Source organism: Diceros bicornis, chromosome 4, assembly GCF_020826845.1.
Source record: "Diceros bicornis minor isolate mBicDic1 chromosome 4, mDicBic1.mat.cur, whole genome shotgun sequence".
NCBI classification, from domain to species: domain Eukaryota; kingdom Metazoa; phylum Chordata; class Mammalia; order Perissodactyla; family Rhinocerotidae; genus Diceros; species Diceros bicornis.
The window spans coordinates 94,181,617-94,205,678 of NC_080743.1; the positions used below are offsets into that span (position 1 = coordinate 94,181,617).

Sequence of the window (24,062 nt, forward strand, 5' to 3'; positions counted from 1 at the left end):
AGTCTGTTGAGCATTTCATGGTAGGGTGTGGGATTTTTTCAAATGCTTTTTCTGAATCTATTGAAATGATCCTGTGACTTTTGTTTTTCATTCTACTGATATGATACATTATATTACTTGATTTTCAGATGTTGAACCAATCTTATATTCCGAGAATGAAACAAACTGATTCTCAAATTCATGTAGAATTACAAAGGACTCAGGATAGCCAAAACAATCTTGAAAAAGAAGAACAAAGTAGAAGGACTCATACTTTCCAACTTCAAAACTTACTACAAAGCAAGGGTAATTAAGACAGTACGAAACTGGCATAAATATAGACATATAGATCAACTAAATAGAATTGAGAGTCAGAAATAAACCCATATATCTATGGCCAACTGATTTTCAACAACGGTGCCAAAAACATACAATGGAGAAAGAATAGCCTTTTCAACAAATGGTGCTGAGAAAAGTGAATATCCACATGTAGAAAATAAAGTTGGACTCTTACCTCATACCGTATACAAAAATTAACTCAAAATAGATCCAAGACCTAAATGTAAGAATAAAATTATAAAATTCTTAGAAGAAAACATAGGGGTATACCTTCATGACCTCGGTTTTTGCAAATTATGAGGCGTGATTTTTATGAGTGCTTAAATCTTAAGCATTCAAAGCAATGGATAAGAAAAAGTAGTAAAATTTTCAAAAAAATGGGGAAAGATAAAAACAGCCAATTCACAAGAGAAGAAATACAAACACCAAATAAACATGAAAAAACTTCAACACACCAGTTGCTAAGAAATAAAAATGAGAGGCCGGCCCCGTGGCTTAGCGGTTAAGCGCGCGCGCTCTGCTACTGGCAGCCCGGGTTCGGATCCCAGGCGCGCACCGACGCACTGCTTGTCCAGCCATGCTGAGGCGGTGTCCCACATTCAGCAACTAGAAGGATGTGCAACTATGACATACAACTATCTACTGGGGCTTTGGGGAGGAAAAGGGAAAAAAAAGGCGGAGGATTGGCAATAGATGTTAGCTCAGAGCCAGTCTTCCTCAGCAAAAAGAGAGGAGGATTGGCATGGATGTTAGCTCAGGGCTGATCTTCCTTACAAAAAAAAAAAGAAGGAAAAAAAAGCTCATTTGCCTATCTAGTTATCACGGTGTCAGGAAGGACAAGCACAGCATATTAGAAGTAGATACAGATATGGATATAAATATAGATATAGAAATATATACACTATACATATGCATACAGACATTAAACGGATGTTGAATTTTGTTACTTAAAAATTCCCAAACACACACACATATACAACAAGGAAGTATACCAAAGGAATATTAGTGGTTATGCTGTACTTTACAATTACATAGCTGGATTACAATGAGACAATAATATTTTCTAGGCATAAAAAATAGTAGATGTTAAAAAATCTGTAGGCAAATGAGGCTTTCCCTTTACTATAATCAAATGAATTAAAAGAACAATGAAGAAGGGAGCATTGGAGAGAAATTAGGCAGCTATCCGCAGCAGAGTGATCATAAAAACATTTCTGTTGCTACACCTCACACCCAGGAATGGAGGCAACAGGTGCCATGGGATATGCCCATCCATGTGGCAAACATCCTCATTCATTACCTGCTTTGGAAGTAACAAGCTGCAGCACAAGAGGTCGTCTCGTTACAATGCCTGATCCTCGAGGGAGAAAGTCCCTAAAAAAAAAAAGAAATAATAGATTAGGGCATTTTAAGGAATCTTGATCACCTATAAATTTCTGTCAAGTTCCACAGTAATTCTCCTAGTTGCCAACCTTTCCATACATCACTTGTCTAAAGAATGCTAGACTCACCCATCTTATATAAGAAGTACTTGCAAAGTGAAAAAAAAAAGAGAGAGAGAGGAAGGCCCTTTATATTGAATATTAATCCATGTGTATTATCATAATAACCTCATTGGAATATATCATTCATTCATTTAGCTGAAATTAATAGAAGTTTGCATTAAATTACTATGTATTGTCAATTCATTTTTATTTTCAGAGCATCAGCATTTATAAAAACATTTGATACAGAAATTAATCCTTAAACTCTTTTTGGTAAATAAAAAATTCAGTACTCTATCCAACTTCAAGATCAATATTAGCACCATCAAATACTGACCATTATTAGCAGTAATAAAGGCACATTAGATTGTATCTTCAAAATATCCTGAACTTTTTCTCCAATAAAAAGTCACACATAATATGTAGGATTAAATAGAGGTAAATATCGTGTATGTAGAAATTAGCAGCAGAAAAAATATTGCAATTTGAGTTTTGTTTGTTCTCATTCCTGATAGATGCGAGTTTATTAAAAAGGGAGTTTTTAAATAAAGACTGTGTTTAAAATGGCATGTTAATATACACTAGACCAATAAAACCGCAGCAATGAAAGTATTTTATGATTACATCTGTAATGCCACATAAATCAGTACTGATTTGGCAGTGTCAAAGAATTTATAAATGTACCTATAAGTTTTTAAAAGCATTTAGAATGCATCTTGACTTTTAGAAGAATCATCATTTTAAAAATCACAGAATTCCATTCCAAATAAATTTTTGACTCAATGGCAGTGTTTCTGAAAAAGTCACTCTGGGACCACTAGCAAGTGTTATAACCACAGACGGCTAGGACCCATCCTGAACCCACAGACTCAGAACGTGCAGGGGAAAGTGTGCAGCGTCTGCACTCTTAACAAGCTCCAGGTTCCGATGCTCACCACAACGTGAGAACACGGGCCTCAAATCGGGATACGTTACTCAACAATTAGCATGGGGTGCTCCAGGAGTTTTGTAGGCAATTTGGCAGAACAGAGCTTCAACACAGATGGGATTTCAATGAACAGCAGCTTATGAAATAGGTAAAGGCCAGCGAGAACGCAGCAAAACCCAAGCCTTTAGCTCCACTGATACTTTAGAATGGAGAGTTAGAGAGAAAAAAATTAAGCAAGATTTCTCCTACTACCACTAATTTATTTTGCAAGTGCTACTGTAAATTCTGAAAGAGGAAATAATACTGAACAGCCTCTTAACTAAGTTAATGATTTTATCCCTTAATTCCAAGGGCAAAGTTTCATTTGGAATGTCACTGTAAGTGACTAAAATAGAGAATAATGAAACTACAGACTTGTATTTGCTCTAAAAAATGCCACTTTAATAACTAATATTATTTATTCATCAAAAAAAAATCACTGAGAAACTAAGAAGTGCTAGGGAGATGTGTGGGCATGGTCTTGCACTAGATAGACACCAGGAGTCTGAAATCTCAAGGGAAGATAAAGACATGCACATAGAAAACCATTAAAGAAGGAAACAGATAAACTACTGGAGTTCAGAAGAGAGAGAAACCAATACTCTCCTTCATATCTGAATACATATAATTAAATACTCTTTTAATGTTCTCCAATAACTATATTAGAATGTTTGCTAGTTTGGATGGTTTCAATAATCATTGAAAATTTAATCAAAGCAAGCAGAGCATCTATTCTGTGCCTAGAACCAAAAGGAAGAAGTTCATTTGAGAATCAATTGGATAAAAGGAAAACAAAACAAAACTTCAGAGCAAAGAGCTGGAGGGCATCTGTTAGAACTTTTAGGAGCATGAATAAGGTTTTAGGATGTATAGAAGCCAAAGAGAAATACATAGGTCTTAAATGTCTGAATAATGCCATTTAACAAATCAATAAAATATTTCCTTCAAAAAAAAAAAGAGGTAGAGCAAAAGGAAGGAAAGAAGAATCAAGAAAGAACGTTTAGTTACTTAATATCTTCATGCTGGGATCTGTTTCGGCCCATGCTATGACCATATATTTATAATGTAGATTTAGTAACAATCCCTTTGAACATTATTAAAGTAAAACGGAATACAGCAAACATTTTGAATAGCAAATAATCATCATGTGTTTGGCTGAAAAGTAAGCCCACAGATATATCTAAATATTTTCTCTACTTTTTTACTAAGTAAACAGAACTTTGCATTAAGAGTGATAAATGGATTCAGGTATCCAACCCCCTTCTTACTAACTCACACTTACTGGCCCCCTTCGTGGCTCTCACAGTCCTATCTCAAGACATATATTCTCACCAAAAGTCAAAAGAATTTGTAACGAAATCCTGCTATTTGGAAGTCTCTCCTGATAAGAGTCTCTGAAGTGCAAAAAAGCACTAGAGAGAAATTTCTCTCTTCTGAGGAGTGAGTAGCTAATTTGGCATCCTAAAGATTCATGTCATTCTGATGATCCAGCAGCATGAGAACTGTATGCCCAGCACACTCCTGCTGGGAGAGCTAAGGGTGACACCTCAAAGGAAACACAGAGAACCTCGCTTTGAGCCTCAGCTCCGCCACTGAGTGGGCAAAATTCTCTCTAAACCTGTTTCTCTTGCTACTAAACTGAAATAATCCTATGGATCAAATGAAATGCAATATATGGCAACTTTTTAAAAACCCAAGCACCATAGAAAAAAAGTAGTACCATTACTTTTATTATTGCTACAATATAGCCACAGTGTATTTTCCCTCATATTGTAGCATTCTCTTATCTAAAAAAAAAAGCCTCTGCATACGATATTTTAACATTTCATAAATGTAATTTGGAGATGAAGAGCCACAGACGGCACCTGAATTGTCCCCTTGGTGTTGACCAGTTGCACTGCTTTGGAAATTTTGGTTCCTTGTTCTTGCCTCCATCAATATGAAGCCAAGGCATGGACACAAACAATCATGAATAATTCATTAGCCATTGAGTGCAACCATCCATTTGAATTTTATTATTTTCTGTATAATAAGTGGTTGGTTCTCCCATAAGTACACCTTACAGGAAAATTACTTTGCTAAATTACTACAGAAAAAATAATGACTATGCCTTTAGTATTACTGTGGATTTAAACTACACATTTTTTTGTTTATGGTCTAATATATATAAATAAAAAGAAAATTTGTATGCCATTTTCCTCCAAAATGGACCTCCAAGGTAAAGAGTGAGAGGAGTACTCTGAAGACTAAGCATTATTAAGTTGACTCCATTCTACTGCCTGAATGCCTTCTTTATGGTTGCACTGCACAGTTTTAAGGCAGGAGGAGTGCTTCCTTCTCTGCCACATAGCAGCTACAACTCAAGTGCCTTTCTTCTCTCCCAACCCAACTCAATAACACATTAATCTGCACAGTCTTAACAGCTGGTCGTCAGGCAATAAGTCAATGCTTTTTCATGGTTTCTTGAAATATTTCAAGAAATATTATTATTGCTCCACTAGGAAATAATTGACCTTTGGAAGGCTAAAAAAGGAGAGCACACCTGCAGTATCAACAAAGCTAAGAAGAATCTTCCTACTTAGCAGCAAATAAAGTAACCACAGAGACAGTTTTCTTCAATACAGATGTAAATGATCATTAACCAGATGATCTGTTCAATAAATAAATGTTTAGCATCTGCTCTTGATGGAAGAGGAGAGGCGTAACTCGTACTCTCCAAGAAGTTAATTCATGTAGCTGATTCATTCAAAGATAAATAAGCTTAGTCTTACAGAAGAATGACATGCACATGATTACAATTAGCATGACAGGTACTATGGTTAAGCTCCACACAAGATGAAGCACTGACCCAGATCAGAGAATAATCTATTCTGCTTGGGGGACGGGCCACAAACAATTTCAGAGAAGAGACGTGGGGTACGAAGCATTCCACAGGGGATCGGGACGTACAAAAACATGGAAGACTGAAGTAACACAGAACATTAAGGAACTGTAAATACTAAGGAAAGGTCAGAACGAGGTGAAGAGTCTGGAGAAGGAAGCAGGAGCAGACCTTGGAGGCCTTCACTTGTATTTGTTTCCTCTTGAGAGAACAGGAAGACACCAAAGAGTTTTAAGTGATCAGATTTGTATTTCAGACAAATCACTGGGAGACTATATAGAGGATGTTGAAAAAGGGAAAGAAAAGACAGGGAGACTAGTCACTAACCAGTCTAGATCACTGAGGAAGGAGATGATAAAGGTTAAATCCAAGGCAGTAACAGTGGAGGTGGAGAGAAGACAACAGAGAGAACTGACAATCGACAGGACTTGATCACTTTGATGTGGAATGAAGTGATATGAAGGAGTTAGGATAAATCTCACATTTCTGGTCTGGGTAACTGGGTAAATAGTGGTGTCATTAACCAATATAGGAAATGTAGGAAGATCTGGTTATACCTGATATTTATATAGGGTTTACCATGTGCCAGGCACATTCTTATTGATCCTCATAATAACCCTATGAGGTATTCTCACTTCATAGATGAAGAAACTGAGGCACAGAAAGGTCACGTAATGTTTTCAGTGTCACAAAGCTAGTAAGTGACAGATCTAGGACTCAAGCTTGAGAGTATAACCCTAGCATCTGTGCTCTCGATCACTAGACTACGCTAGCTTGTAAAAGAAATGGGGAAACAAGATGAGGGAACATATTTGGATATGTTGATCTTTAGGTGCCTGAAAAATCCAGATGAAGACAAGTACACAGATAGACTGAGCAACTGGACTCAGGATACATGTCCTGTCTGAAGATAATAATTTGACAGTCATCAATGGAGCAGGCAGTTGAAGCAAGAGAACAGATGAGTAGGAATCTAGTGAAGAAGAGTGATGAACATGGACTCTAGAAAATACCAACACTTAATGGGCACCTGAAAGAAGTGGGAATAACTGAGAGATTGAGAAGGGGCCCCCAGAGAGGTAAGCCAAATACCAGAGTCAGAGGTGTCCCCAAAGTCACACTAGCCTCTTAGACATCTCCACTTAGAAGTCTCAAACCCAGTCTCTACAATTCAACTCATTATCATCTCCTTCACTCTCAATCATAAAACACATCCTCAGCATCCACACGTGTCAGCCAAACAAGCCAAGTACCTGCGAATCATCCATTCTCCAACTTCCTCTGTCTTCATGCTCCAGATTTGTCACCAAGTCCTGCTCATTCTACCTTCTTAATATCCCTTAAATGCATCCTCTCTTCTCTATTTCAATCACCACTCCAGGTGCCACCAACTGTCACAGAGACTATCACAATAATCTCCCAATTAATTTCCCTGCACCCAATTTGAGCACTCTCCAATCCATCCTCAACAGTGACATAAGTCCCATCACATCATTTCCAGACTCTAAATCATTAAATGACTCCCATTGTCTAGCATGAAATCCAAACCATAAACAAAGCAGAAAAAAAGCCCTGCCCTCTGGTGTGGTCTCTGTGTGTACCTGCACTCTCAGGCTCCATGCCTTGGCACACTCCATGCTTCCCTCATGGGATGCCCTCCCCCTACTTCTCCCTCCAGCCCACTCCTATTTAATCTTCAACACTCAGCTCCATGTCATCTCCTCTCAAAAGCCTTCTTTGAAATCCCCTGTACATGCCTCTATCTGAGCTCTCAACACACACTTGTCACACTGGTCTAGTTACATGTCTGCTCCCTCACCCCTGTATTCCCCCCAGTGTTTCCTTTAGTGCCCAAGTATTAAATGTTTTTAACACTTTCTACTTACCCTCTCAGGAATATTTCTCATTGCCCCATATATTCATAACATGGAAGGAAAACATTCCCATATCTGATTCCCCAACAGGTAGACAGCAAAGTAGCGTTTTACATGGACAGAAAGAACAAGCAAGATCACTTTCAATTTACCAATAATTTGCTGAGGTCATTTAAATTAATATTTTTATTATCAACATTTAAGACCCAACAGTATTCACTAAAGTACAAAATATAGAACATCAGACGAGCCAATATTACTGACTATTTAAAGACATGGAATAGAATTTGAAGAAAACAATTTTTTTTAATAAAACAGACAATACACTTAAAAGAAATCATTCCTTAAAAACAGAGAAGAATCTTTTTAAAAAATTATCTTGAAAGTATAATTTTATTCAGTAATCCTTGTTGGATTACTATCTCACAGTCCTTCAAAATGATAACCCAATTTAAAAGAGAGAGAGAGATAGGAAGAGAAGGAAAGAGGGAAAGGAGGGAAAGAGAGAGAAACAGAGGCAGACAGACAGGTCACTGCCAAATTCCACCCACCCTCTGCCCCAAGAAGCACTGAGGTCATATATTGTACACACTGAACACAATGGCGCTGTTAAAATGTCTTTGTGTTTGTATGCCCTAATCCTGAAGCTTTGCCAACCATTACAATGCCACTTTAATTGCTGAAGGAAGTAATTATGCCAAAATCCGCAGATTTAATTGGAAATTTTCCACTGCCGTTTCCTTTTTTCCCCTAAATTCTTGGCACGTAGTAAGAATATTAGCACTTGCAGATTTGTAAAAGATCACATTTTGCTGCTATCGGTTACTCTATAATTTGAGGTATTCAATAAATACCACCATCATTTTGTTTGAAAAACAGTTACAAATCCAACTCCAGGAAAGACAATGTTTTTATTTTTTTTACTAACATCTAAGAAATTTCAATATTTACCTTTTATTCATAAAACTCATAATTTCTAAGCAATATGTTTTCATTAAATCTAATTAATCAATAATTAATGGTTCCCACTGCAACACTCAAAATGCAAAAGTTTCTGAGTCAGAGATCTGTAAACTGAATGAAGAAGCCAGTTCTCAGTTTACAAATACCATATGTGCTCCCCACCAGGAAACACTCTTAAGAATTTAATGCCTTCATATTTAATCCATTTTATTTGCTTATTCACAAAGCCAGTTTGTTCAAGCTTTTAAAGCACCAGATTAATGAGTCCCAGCTTAAAGCAAAGGCACTTAGCTGTTGCTCTATTCCAAATCACAGATTATACCTTATCCTGGGTAGCTGCCATGCAAATGAATGACAAAAGAGACTGCTAGTTGCCCGCCTGATATCCATTTCCCCCTTATTTCTTATTAACAGAATCCAAGTTTTGTTGGGAATGGCAACGTGCCCAACTTTAATAGATAAATAAATAGACAAATAAATAAATCTACATTTCCCAGCCTCCACTGCAAACGGAATGTCCACTGACTAAATTTTAGTCAGTTTAATATGTAATTAGAGGTTGTTGAGTGACACCAAGGATATTTCCTTTAAAAGGGTCTGACTTAGTATATGTGTACCTTTTGCTCTTCCCTTTTCTTTCTTCTCACTCTCAGTTATACACAATAGTGGAGCTAAAGCAACCATCTTAAACCACAAGACAACCTTGAAGATAGAAGCTACGGGCAAAGGATGACAAAGCAAAAAAAGACAAAGAGTCTAGGATAACAACAGCATTATGAATCACTGAACCAGCCTTGTACTGCCTAAGAAAGAGAGTGAAAAAAATAAGAGAGAGAAACACCATGCTTTAGAACGGTGTTTCCCAACCTTCTTTTTATTATCACCCTCCTAAGGAACCTTCTTAGACATTTTTCCCCATTAAACTTAAATACATAGATATACTGTATATCAGAACTGTATATACATCTGTGCTTTATATATAAAAACAATAACATATTTTGCCCCTCAAGAATCAATTTTTGTCCCATTGGGGGCAAGATCACCCTCTTTGAGAATATGTGCTCAAAAACAGGAGTAAGAAAACCAAGGATGCTAAACATTCAGTCCTGTCAGGCATCCACCCCTTCCTGCAGGATTTCTAAAAGAGACACATGTACAAAGAACAAGGTTAGATGGCTTTTGCCTCAAACCCCAACACATTCCCTTCCCAGCCCTGGAAACAGTTCCAACCCTGAAAACATGGGCTGGACCATATGGAACCCTTTGGCCTAGTTAAGAGGCAGGCTTAAGATCTAGTACCAAAGAGGCTGAAAGGCTTCCCTCACCCCTTTTCCATGAAGCCCATACCTGAATCTCAGACCTTTGTACTTTGACACTACAGCGGCAAAGAAAAGCCCATGTGTGGAAGACCATACCCAGTGAGCAGAAGCAAGGGCAAGAGACCATGTATCCAATGACCATGGAAATTTTAAAGATCAAGGAAATAAGGAAGAAGATATTAGATATATATACACGCATATATATTTAGAAGTGGTCTAAGCAGCCCACTTCCACCCTTCCCCTACTAAGGCCTGACTTAGAGAATGGCCCGGTTACTGTCCTTGGTCCTGAACGTCCATTACCAGTGCCTTGGCAGGAGGCTGGAAGGGAAGAGCATGGATAAAAGTAGAAGTAAGCTTCCCTAGCCAATATTGTGCTCTTCTGTTTTCACTTTTTCTAAGATGTGGAAGAAAAGTTAAGTATTTAATTGGAAGCCAAAAAAGTATAGGTCGGTTTCCCCAATAAAACAGAACAGAGAGCCATAGCCACACCATATATTTAAAAAGAATGGGAATCTGATTTTCTAATTATCAAGGAGAGATTTAAATAGATCCTTGGATCTAGCTCCTCCCTAACACTCTAAAAGCCTCACACATTACTCCTGCATTTTTTTATGGGTTTTGCCTCAACACCTAGGTTTTTTTGTTGCTTGTTTGTTTGTTTTGAGGAAGATTGGCCCTGAGCTAACATCTGTTGCCAATCTTCCCCCTTTTTCCTTTTCTCCACAAAGCCCCAATAGATAGTTGTATGCCATAATTGTACATCCTTCTAGTTGCTCTATGTGGGATGCCACCTCAGCATGGCTTGATGAGTGGTGTGTAGGTCCACACCCAGGATCCGAACCAGGGAACCCTGGGCCACCGAAGCGGATTGCGTGAACTTAACTGCTACGCCACCGGGCCAGCCCTCAGGCAAACTTTTTATTCCCAGAACATCTGGTTCCCAAGGGACTTCACACTAATTTCAGACCTCGGTGTTGGACTCCTCCACTGTGGAAGCCCTTCCCCAATGCACCTTTCTTTACTCATCTCACCTTTAAAGATAGAATACTGGCACAGCCTCCTGTGGGAAGTATTTCCTGACACGCCAGGATGTTTAGATGCTCCTCTTCTTTATTCCAGAGTACCAGTCACATCCACTCCCCTAGAGAAGTTCTCTGAGGACAGAGACCACATTTCTGTGAGGCCAGTGTTTGGCATAGCACCTGGCACAAAGAAGGTGCTCAATGGTGACTTGGTGAACAAATAAAGTCAGCATTCTAGGAACTAAAACTGAATTTATTGGGAAAATAAATTTTAAGGGGTGATTTTCTAAAACTAAATACGCAAACATTCCTAATTAAAGAGATAGGTATCATGTATGTGGTCTATTATTTTATTTTCTTACCTGAAAAGTGTCTTTTTCTTGTCTATTTAATTGACCTTTTTTCTGTGATCCTATAGCACTGACCATGGAAATTTTAAAGATCAAGGAAATAAGGAAGAAGGAAAAGCATTCAATTCATATCTAATAGATATTAGATATATATACACGCATATATATTTAGAACATGTACATATATACATATACACACACGTGATAAATATTTAGTCATTTCTTATCTTAAAAGTTACCCTTGAGCAAAGGAAACCAGGAACAAAACGAAAAGACAACCCACCAACTGGAAGAAAATATTCGCAAATCATATATCCAACAAGGGGTTAATCTCCAAACTATATAAAGAACTCAACAACCAAAAAACAAACAACCCAATCAAAAAATGAGCAGAGGATATGAACATTTTTCCAAAGAAAATATACAGATGGCCAACAAGCACATGAAAAGATATTCAACAGCAGTAATCATTAGGGAAATGCAAATCAAAACTACAATGAGATATCACCTTACACGTGTTAGAATGGCCATAGGTACCAAGACAAAAAACAATAAATGTTGGAGAGGATGCGGAGAAAATGAAACCCTCATACACTGCTAGTGGGAATGCAAACTGGTGTAGCCACTATGGAAAACAGTATGGCGATTTCTCAAAAACTTAAAAATAGAAATACCACACAATCCAGCTATCCCACTACTGAGTATTTATCCAAAGAATTTGAAATCAACAATTCAAACAGATTTATGCACTCCTACGTTCACTGCAGCATTATTCACAATAGCCAAGATGTGGAAGCAACCTAAGTGCCCATCGACTGATGAATGGATAAAGAAGATGTGGTATATATATACAATGGAACACTACTCAGCCATAAAAAGACAAAATCGTTTTTTGCAACATTTGCAACAACATGAATGGACCTTGAGAGTATTAGGTTAAGCAAAATAAGCCAGACAGAGAAAGACACACACTATATGATTTCACTCATATGTGGAAGATAAACAAACACATGGACAAAGAGAACAGATTAGTGGTTAGCAGAGGGGAAGGGGGATAGAGGGTAGGCATAAGGGATAAAGGGGCACATATATATGGTAACTGACAAATAATAATGTACAACTGAAATTTCACAATGTTATAAACTATTATGATCTCAATAAAAAAAAAGTTACCCTTGAAACTATATTTCCAATGAAAGTTTAGGAAAAATATTTGAATAGCTCCAAGTCCTAAAATGTCCTTCAAGTAGCTGGAGGAGGCACATAAGAGAGTTCAATAAATTCCTGCTTACTACTCAATAAATTCTGCTGGGCCGGCCCCATGGCTTAGCGGTTAAGTGTGCACGCTCCGCTACTGGCGGCCCAGGTTCAGATCCCGGGCGCGCACCGACGCACCGCTTCTCCAGCCATGCTGAGGCTGCGTCCCACATACAGCAACTAGAAGGATGTGCAACTATGACATACAACTATCTACTGGGGCTTTGGGGGAAAAAAAAAAGGAGGAGGATTGGCAATAGATGTTAGCTCAGAGCTGGTCTTCCTCAGCAAAAAGAGGAGGATTAGCATGGATGTTAGCTCAGGGCTGATCTTCCTCACACACACACAAAAAAAATTCTGCTGACTAAAGAAGGCATATTAATGACTAAACTTAAGAATTACTTTCTCTATCTATACTTCTCCAAGTACACCCATTAGACTATATTACCCATTTGTATATGTCAAGAATAATATGTAAACTATATGTCCACCAACAATCAGTAAACTACTGTGTGTGACTAAGGTGACAATCTTGTTTACAGTCCAAATTATCTGTTGTACTAAACTGCTTGGTGGCTTCCTTCTTTATTTAGAGTAGATAGCACCTCAAAGTATCATTTGGCTCTGCAGCAATGTTTACTCTTCCTCCTAAGACCTAACAGCATGCTTTAAAAACAAGCACACAAGCTTTTAAAAATTTAGTAAGTCCGAAGGAGAACAGACCATTAGGTTAAAGACAAAACAATCAAGACTGGCAGAATCTACTAAAAAATCAATGGCCATTAGTGTTTAAGATAGTATTTAACAAGGGAAATAGAACAGAGAGATATTAATGGAGTATTCTATTCAAATCTGAAGTTCTCTATCTGTACTGGAGTTTTATTGATAAATAACTCATATAATATGTGTTTCTGTGAAACGCTTTTAAATACTTCTTTTTAAAGGTGGTATAGCATGGTGGTTAATAGCACAGATTCTAACAGTAAAATGCCTGGGTTTGAACTCATAATCCACTACTTACTGGCTCAGTTTCCTCATCCATAAATTGAGGAGGGTGGGATAACACAATCCTTCATCTGCAGTGGGCAAATGTGATATGCAACTCATTTTTTTTCTCATTTGAGAAAGGTAAAATGATGCATGAAATCTATACTGTGTAATGAAACCTGAAGCAGCACCCTGGAATCAAACACACTGATATTTCTGTAGTGTTGGGGCCCAGGGAAGACTGCCCTAAAATATGCCACAATGGCATATTGATTATTTTGAATTAAAGTTACCTGAGAAGCAGCCAATGCAAAAAGGGCATTTTGACCCTCCTCTCTTTGTTCCCCCTGAAAACAGGAAATAAATCTCCCATATGAAAGACAGGATGCTCTTTCCTGCATCCTTATCATCAGAGCTAGGGAATTCAGGGCCGAGAGGCCTATATAAACAAATCTTGTTACTTCTTTACTAATTTACTACCCCAAACCCAAACTCTGCTTAAATTCCTTACTAATTAAGCACCCAAACCTAAGTTTCTTTGTCCTGCCAAATCCTCACAAATATATTACTTCTTTGTGTAAAAAGATATATAAACTGCCTGCTTTGTTCACTCTCTGAGCTTTATTATTTTTATGATCTCCCCTGTGTACCTATTAAATTGCTTTTTCTCCTGTTAATCTGGTTTTGTGCCAATTTTATTATTAGTCCAACCATACGAATTCAAGAAGGGTAGGGAGGGGAATTTCTCCCTCCCTGACAGTAGCAAAACAACTGAATATTCATGCTAACAAAGATAAAGACAAACTATATAAAGCCTCACATCACTCAGGTCAAGTTTGCCAGTAAATGAGTTTAGGTCAACATAGGTTTTGCCAAATGAGTTACAAAATTAATATTTAGTTTTCAGAGCATTTTGCATTTTGAAATCATAGACAAGAAAATTAAAGTACTTATAGTAATACCTAGCATATCGTAAGTGGTCAAAAAATGTTAGCTGCCATCCTTATCACCATCAACATTATTATTATTTTTAGAAGAAACAGTAGTAAGTTATCCTGAAATTTTAAATAAATTACTAAATGTATTTATTATTTGTAAGTGTACTAAATGTACTTATTTTATTATTATTATGTACTAAATGTATTTATTATTACTAAATGTAATTATTTACCCAAATTTCTTTCAGAAGCTAATATATCTCCATAACAACAGTAGGGATTATCTTTTGTTAGCCATAGGTATGTGGCTTTAGGGTAAACTAGATCCAGTTTGTCACACTGTATCTAGAGTTTTGGGTGGTGTGAAAGGAAAATATATCAAAATAAACACCTATAACTTTAACCTTTTCATCTGCTTCCTTGAAAGTCATCAGCTACCTAAAAGATTCATTTTCTAAGAGCTCTCACTATTGTTCTACTGCCTTCCATGAGAAAAGGTTAATGCAAAATATGGAATGAAAGCTTAAACAAAAGAATCAACACACATTCCAACCACAGTGTGCTCAATTCAAATACAGAATGAAATGAACCCCCTCGCATCTAGAGTATTCCACAAGCGTGTGGCAAGTGTTATTTCTAGCCACTTAAAAGCACAAGTGAAAAGAGCTCAAATACTTAGAAAAGAAAAGATCTCCACTCCCATGAGGAGAAGCATTTATTAGCACTTAATGGCCCTCTTTCATTGCCTTTCCACTGACGCATCTCTAATTGTTCCAATTATAATTTCAAGTAACAGACCCAATAATGGTACAAGTCTATAGTTCAGTGTGTGTGTTGTGAAAAGAGGTCTTTAACAGCACAAACCACACATAAAAGTATACGACAACATGAGTTCTGGGCAGACTGTATCACAATAAAGAAAGAGGAGGTGGTATAGAAAGCACACTGGTCAAGAAACCAGCTTAGGTTCTAGCCGTGACTTCAACATGTCATTAAATCCATAAGAGACTCAGCTTCTACATCTTTAAAATGTGAGGACTGAACTAATGTCTTCCAACGCCTCTGTCACTTCCAATATTCTATCAGTCTCTGATGCCAGAAGTAAATCAAGATACACAGAATTTCATCCCACTCCTGGTTCCTAAGCAATTTTAAGGCTTCCTGTCTTCACTTCCATAACTGGGGATGTTAGTATCCAGTTTAAGTCCAGTGAAGGCAAAGACTATGTCTTTTATTTTCTCCCCACTACCATGCATGGCACGTTGCAGGTGCTCAAAAATTTAGTTAGAGGGAAGAAAAACAAAAAGGAAAGCAGCAAGGAAGGAGGGAAGGAAGGAAGATAGGAAGGCAGGCAGGAAGGAAGGCAGGCAGGAAGAGATGGGCTGAATAATTTGATATTACTGGAGCATTGCAGATGAAAGACAGCTTGGAATATGGGTCTCTTACTTTTAAGAAAGATCATACCGGGAAATTTTAAATTTAGAGAATATACTACTGTAGGAGATCAAGATTTGGCCACCCTGAAAAACATCTCTTTACCTTGATTGTTTTCTCTGACGGACATTTGACCTCCCCCACTAACTGCCTAAGAAATTTGACATAGTAATTCCTTCCTGGAACAGATCTTCTATCTGACGGCTGTAATATAATGTAAAATAGATGTTACAATAGGAAAGGCACCAACAAGCCCATCTTATCGGAAATTCTGTCTCTCTAGATTGCCCTGCAAGGAGTTGCCAGACAAACATTTACATTTATAAGGGAAATCTCCCTTATAAAGGTATCTCACTCTTTGTATTGGGAGAGGGGGGATGACCTCATTTCTAGAAACTTATCAATGTGGAAGGTGAGGCCTTAAATCTGCATAATAACCTTACTCTTGTTTACTGTGCTTTAGTGGTAATCTCCTGTAACTGACTCCCCCCACCTCCAACATCCTCCTTTGTCTTTAGCTGAAGATGATATTTAAGACAAGAATTTCTGCTATCATGTTGAGAAATGCAGTGTCCCTGCTTTCTCCCATGTATACATGTTATTAAACTTGGTATTATTTTCTCCTGCTAACCTGTCTTGTTAATTATTTGGCCAGCCATAAGAACCTTAAGGGAAAGGGCAGAGGGGGATTCTCCCTCTTCCTCCACATTATATTAGAGAATATTACAGAGATAATATCTATTAAATATTTCTGTCCTCAGAAACTAAGATGCTAAAATATTTAAATGTGTGACAGGCTATGCAGGGTTATGTATTAATTATTGTTGTGATACTTTAAAATAATGGAGCATAAATTATTTTTTCATTATTATGTACTTTTCCTCATTGTTAGTATTTAATATCAATACAGGTAGGAAAATAAACACCAATCAATTGAAAATTAAAATACTGAGATTTGAAAGTGAAGGAAGAAAAGTTAAAAAGAAATCTTTTGATTCACTGATGGAAAGTAGCATTTCTAACACAAGACTTCTAACATTAGCAAACAATATTAACAAAACAGAAGCACTTTAAATTATTTAATTAAATATTTATGCAACTAAATCTATAGGACTTTTTGTTAATCTGAACAGGAATATTGTAAAGTAATAGTCACAGGTCAATAACTCAAAAGTAAAGATCAATTGTCACTCTCCACAGTTTAAATTTTCATGAGGTTAACACACAAGATTCATACCTTATCTCCTGAGCCAATGAGATTGGAGATACAATGGGCCTATATCTTGTAAACTATGAGATGCGACCCATAAGTGGGTCATGAAATCAATTTTGTAGACCATGACCAATGTATTTTTTTATAAAGGAAAGGAACAGAATTCAACAGAAAACATATGAGTATATAACATGTAGAAATGCTAAGTATTTCATAAAACTTTTGTCTCAGTTTTATAAACACACACTGGGTCACAATGTAAAATGTATTTCTTACAATGAGATACAGGCAGCGTTTGAAAAACACTAGGTGAGTCTTCACTATTCCACTTAAGACTGTGTATGTTTGTGGTGTTTTAGATATATCCCAATCCTGTATTTTAACATGGAAAAAATAGTTCTCGTTTAACACAGAAGCAGAGAATTTTAGAGTTTTAAAGAATTTTATCAAGAATTTGAAATCCTAGATTATTGTATTTTAAGTCCCATTGGGGTTGCAGTTTTATACAGTGGATCAGGATAGGTCTCAATGGAAAATAAGATTTGAGCAGTGACTTGAAAGGATGAGTGAATTAGCTGTGAAGATCCGGGGAGATGTGTGCCTGGCATGCTAAACAAATGAGCAAAGAGGAGAAATCAGAGATTAGGTCAGAGGGAGAAAGAGGCGCCAGATCACCAGGGCCATTGTAAGGACTCTGGCTTTTCTCTGTGTGAAATGGGGAGCTATTGATGTGACTTATATTTTAAAAGGATCACTTCGGCTATCAAGAATAAACGGCAGGGGTCAAAGAGAGAATCAGGGAAAACAAGAGACATTAGAGTAATAGAGGAAAACATCATGGAGACTTCGACCAGGTGGTAGCAGTGGAGGTGATGAGAGGTGGTCAGATTCCGGATATATTTAAAAATAGAGCCCACTTGGAATTATTTCTGCCTTGCAGCACAATATAGTGGGACAAGGACAAACTGTTTCCAGAAAGATTTGGGTTCAAATCCCAGCTCTGCCGCTCATTAAGTCTATATTACCTTAGCTATATTTTACATCATCTCTAATCGCAGAGTCCAGGTCTGTAAAATAAAAACAGCATCACATACTCTAAAGGGTTGTTGAAAGAATTAAATAACGTGCATAGAGCACATAGCAGGACTTTGATAAATGTGAGCTCATTTTCTTCCTATTATTATGTTTATTTGTTAGAGACATATTTAAAATATAGACGACCCAGGAAGGGGGCCGGCCCCGTGGCTCAGCAGTTAAGTGCGCACGCTCCACTACTGGCAGCCCGGGGTTCAGATCCCGGGTGCGCACCGACGCACTGCTTGTCCGGCCACGCTGAGGCGGCGTCCCACATACAGCAACTAGAAGGATGTGCAACTATGACATACAACTATCTACTGGGGCTTTGGGGAGAAAAAGGGAAAAAGAGGATGACTGGCAATAGATGTTAGCTCAGGGCCGGTCTTCCTCAGCAAAAAGAGGATTGGCATGGATATTAGCTCAGGGCTGATCTTCCTCGGAAAAAAAAAAAAGAAGACCCAGGAAGTCACATCTGGTGGACCTTTCTTTGAAGTTAAGAATTTTTGATGAAAATAACATAGTTTCCAAAATAAATTGGATATCCATAAAATATAAAAGATTAGTGCATTTTTATTAAAAAACAAAAATAGTAGATTCAGAATCATGTCAGATCATTGTGTTAGAGGACATCAGCGATGAGATTCCATGCAAAAGTTTCCTGACAATCTGTTTCATCGTTTCCTAAGAAGACCAGTTAATGGTAGCACACGAAGAGCAGCTCTCAGGGACAGTCTTTTGGTCTTTGAAATGGGAAAAGGTTATGTAAAAAGAAACTGTCCTGAGGAGGGAATTAAAAGTGGTTTTTTACAGAGTGCAACTGAACTACAGCTAAAAATATCTTACTAATGTTTGACAAGCTACTTCGTTCATTTCTTCAGCAAATCTTTGAAAGCTGTGATGTTGCAGGCACTGTGAAGAGACTGAACAATCCAGTAACTGTCCATTCCCTCAGGGAATTTACAGACTAGTACATCTGTTCTTCATTCAACCATCATATACTAAAACCACACTCTACCTACAAATTTAGGAGGTGGGTCACCTCCTAAAATTAAAAACTCTCTACTTCCAAAACAGTCCATTATATTTTCAGTCTTGAGACTATGCTTTTAAACCTACTCATAGTCTTCACCCTCACAATCTACTTGTATCCACGTTGATCTTCCTGTCTAGCCATCCTCTTCATCCTTCAATAAAATTAATTTTCTGTACCATTCCCAAGTTAAACTGACTCAAAATACCTCATTCACCTATTAAGAAACCGTTTCCTGATAACCACCTCATTATGTTAAAAGTCCTCTTCCTGATTTTCGACCTCCTCTCCTAAATCCAGTCACACCAAGTAAGCATTTTTTGTCTATTCTTTCTACCACATACACCCAAAAATAACAAATAAATCTTCAACTCCATCAAGACAGGTTTCCCTAGCGCCTTGCCTCCATGCATATCAAATTCCTCTGCTCCATGCTTTCATTACTGTGGTTCTCCCAGTCTCAAATACCTTCTGTCTTTTTAATATAAGTCATTTCATAAAACTCTCACAACCAGTCTGTGATCTAAGCAAGGCAGGCATTATCTCTATATTGCAAATTAGGAAGCCAGAATTATTTTTAGACTCCCTACTCTCTGCTTATTCAAGAAGGAGAAGTGATATTTGACGTGAATTTTGAAGGCTGAGTAAGCATTTTCCAGGTGGTCAGATTAGGATGAAGACATTTCAGGATGGATGCATAAAGCCCAGGGAGGTAAGAAAGAGAAGTATACATGTGTGTATACATGAATGTAGGCACAGAAAGCTATGAACTGCTCCATTACACTCGAGATGCAAGAAACGTCACATCTTTTTGTTTTTCAAATTCAAATCGGTTCAGACTTCAAGGCCAAGATTCAGCCATATCGGTAAGAAATCTAATATCAGCCACATTTAAGAGCTCTTCCCTCACCCCTTGAATTGTGTCAGACCCCAAAGGTGATACAATGAAGAAAAATGTAGGCCAGGCCTGTAGTCAATGGCCCATGGTGACCCCCAACTGGAGATACTCATTGTCTAAATCCGGTGGCCCTGTTGAAAGTGACTTAACTCCACTTGGTAGCATCCACTGCTGACCCTCCATGCCACCCTCCCTGCCTCTGTGCCAAGTTAGCCACGAGGACCTTCACTATAGATGTCAAAGTTGTCTCAGTGCTCAGTCCTCCCTAGCACCCACATAACCATACCCACTTCAGAACTTCCAAGGCACTGCTTCAACTAGAGTACCAGCTTCAACTACCCATAAAAATGGACCATCTCTGATTTCCTCTCCCTGGAAATTTTTTTCTTCCCTGAGAGAGATCAGCCAATCTTCTAAAGACAACCACCATTTCTTTCCCAATCTCTTTCAACAATAATGAAGTTTATTTGTTGTCTCAAAGACTTTAGACACAAGATGGTCCTAAAAGCCTGTACCATGAATTCTAGGACCATCCAAGAGCCTTGTTTAGCTTCCTTGGAAATAAAAAGGATTCCATCTTTAGGAATGGAGCAGACAGTCTCCCATTTCCGAAGATAGAATGTATGCTTCTCTTAATGCTGCAGAACAAACAATAAAGTTGTATTATCTTGCTACAGTAAATTCTTGATGAGTTGCCCTGTTACATATATAAGGAACTTTAAGTCTTCTTTCTCCAACTAGATCACAGGCATCTAGTATAATTGCCACAGTAGGTACACATATATATTCTGGATATATTTTAGCTGATTATTATATAAATCCATGTTTGACATATCACAAACTGTCCCTTAAAGGATAGCTAAGTGGCAACAGATGTAACAAAGCTTATAAAATAGATATAAAGATTATTCTTTTACCCTAGCATTAAAAGGAGTCACAATATCTGTAAGTGTAAATCAGATCTGTGTCTCTGACAGATTCTAAACTTGGTCAATAAAATAATCTCCACAATTATTCTTATACTAAGCACTAGTTGGTTACAATAAATGCAGGGCCCATGTACCCATGTCTGGAGGAGAATGAATTCTAGGTCTGCGATTATTTTGCCCAAAGTAGAACACTTTTAAATAGTTTTTAAGCAAAATTTTAAAGTGTTTAAGTTCTATGTAGAATTTCCAGCTATCATCCTTTTCAATTTAAGGCCCCTTTTCCAAGAGTGGCATGGCTACAAGTTAAATTTTCAAGTTCCAAGCTCAATAAAAACTTCCAACCAAAATGTCTTCTTTAATCAAATTCCCACATTAACAATGTGCTGCAATTAGAAGACAATGGATCGCAAGTAAGAAAGAGTTTGGTCCTGACACTAGGACCCTGAACACGTTACTGAACCCCTTTTATCTGTTCTCTCATTTATAAAATAGTGATAGTGTACTTGCCTTCCTCCAATGCAGTTGTGTCATGATTAGTAAATAGGATAGTGCTTGGGAAAGCTCTCTAAAAATTGCACCATGAAAAAAAAATGCAAGGTGGTATTATTGTCAACATCCGTCTTGGAGCATAAATTTAAATGAAAATGTTACCTCCAGAAAAATAAAATTCAGAAAGATAGCACCAAACACAAAGGAGAAATCAACCATAAAGTCATTTTTAAAGTTACAGTATTTGCTACTCTCTATACTATGACACCAAACTATATACATAAGACATTTCTTAAAAATTAGCCACAATTTTCATCTTGTTTCTCTCAGTTAGAAATTCTCCTAATGTTATCATCCCAGTTCAATCCTTTATAAGGCTCTTCTTAACATAACTGTTGTAGGAAATTTTCACTCAAAGCACAGAAAAACACAAGTAGTTTTTAACCAGTAATGGTACTTTTAAATGTCCAATCCCTCACAAACACCTGACACCCTGTTACCACTGGCACATAAGTCAATCAACAAAATATGCTGCTTCTGACACAATGACTTTGACTCAAGCTCAACAAATGGTCAGCAAGTAAGCTTCAGTGTGAAAGACAACAGCAAACATTCACTGCACCAACTGTTAGTAAAATAATAATAGAGATTTAAGTCTTTGATCAATAAGAAAAATAGTCTCTCCTTTTTAACTAAGATTATCATTCTTGAACACATTTCTACAGAATCAACAAAATTCCGGGTCACTACTTTGATTTTAAGCCATTGTCCAGATTTCAAATTCTTGCTTATAAAACACAAAAACATTTCTCACGTCAGGAATTTTGGATCTTAGAAGGTTTCAAGCCTTATCCTTCCTGAATGTCAACAGGGCTACCACAATAAAGAGCATTTTTACTTTCATTTTACAGAAGTCTGATTTTGTTCACTGAGTAATTAAAATACTCATTGCTTTTAACTGGTAAAAGAAATCTAATGGACCTTTCATATTTGATTTTTTAATAATTCCTACTATAGGTTACTATTTTAATTAAAGATATTAAATGGAAAGAACATTACATCTTAGGATAAAAAAGATGAATATTTGCTACTCCAAAGCTGATAAAGTTAATGTGTTTTCCAGAGTCAGAATATGGTCTGGGACAGGGTTATTTTACTCTTAAGAAATCTTAACTATTTATTAATCTTTTTATGATCCCATAGGGCAATATAGACTTAAAATGTTTTTTTTCAATGTGTTATGGAAATATAAACTTGAACTGACAATATAAAGCTCCCTTGACATTCCTTTCACCTATCACCAGGTTTTCTCTACCATCCACACATCACAGCTCTCTCTCTCAGCAATTTATGTAAGAAGCACAAACTCTTGGTCATCCTACAAACAAATAATAATACAGTGAGACCCTTTGGGAAAGGCCCCAGCTAGCACTTTGTTAAAATTTTATTTTAATGGAAAACTATAAAATATAGTTGATACTTTCTTGTTGGCATTCTTAAAACACAGTACAGCAAGTATTGACACATTTTTTGACAGTCTTCATTTGAAACATCAATTATTGTATTATGCTAAAACACAGTGATGCCCACAGAGGATATTAAAGAGGCCTGATAACCCTGCACAAATTGTGAGCTTTTATTATTATTCTTGTTCCCTTAGGAGGCATTTTACAATGTGTCTGTCTCCTCCTTTGCTGTCAGCATATTGGGTGACATTTCTCCCCGCCATCGGGGCACCTGCTCATAACCTCTCCTTTCCTCCTATTCCCGGTCTGCCGCTCCTACTCAGTTATGGGCGTGGACGTCAGATAACCGGGCTGTGAGAGCTGTGTGAAGTGAGTGGGCTCTAGGCAGCAGCCTGCACTGTTCACCTGAGGGCAATCTAGAGGAGCTTTGCTACATCACAATGGCTGCTCAGAGCCTATTTAATTTACCTCTTGTCTCTCAGAGCTGTCTTCTTTCAGGGTTATATGAAAAATCAAGGATGTGAAAATGCTTCTACGACATAATACATGATGTTGTTAAACTGTCAAAATTGCTGGAGACTAATGTACTTTCGGATTTAGGAATTCTGGCCAGGTGAGGTACAAGTACAAAATGTCATCCTTCATGTGCACTGAACTCTATACATGTCAAAGCATTGATGATATACACACATTACTGACTTCAGTTCTCTCTCGTGCGCGACAGTAAAGGAGGTAAGTAAAATGGCTCTTAGTACTCACCTGCTGCCAGTGAGGAAAGAGACAAGCAGGGGTTAAGGGACTCATCCCCCGTCACAGGAGTTCACTAGTGACAGAGTGGGGCTGGAGCCTGATATTCTGATTTCTAGTCCTGCATTTTTTCTAAAGCAAGAACTGCCTGCCAGAAAAGTTGCCCTCCACCTGAGGGTCTCTCTCCAGGGATCTCCACCACCTGCGAAGAGCATGTCACTATTAGGGCAAGAGGACTATGTCAAGAAATTTTATTCTCTACTTTTTACAGAGGTTAATCAGAAAAAAATATTGGTTTAGATTATAGGTTAAACCAGAAAGAGGAAGAAAGGCTGAGAGGGAAAACTAAAAGGCTCAGATCTTATTTTTTGGGGGAGGAAACACAAAAAAGTAAGGACTAACTCTACAAACACACA

The 24,062-nt window shown here is 37.5% G+C and overlaps 1 protein-coding gene across 1 annotated transcript in view; it reads right to left on the minus strand.

The window, feature by feature from the left end:
• The window catches only part of DNM3 (dynamin 3), a 523,181-nt gene that overhangs the window by 437,910 nt on the left and 61,209 nt on the right, over nt 1-24,062 (minus strand). Inside the window, exon 2 of the mRNA XM_058540062.1 lies at nt 1,619-1,692. Coding sequence (XP_058396045.1) covers nt 1,619-1,692 — 74 coding nt within the window. The remainder of the gene's footprint in view (nt 1-1,618; nt 1,693-24,062) is intronic.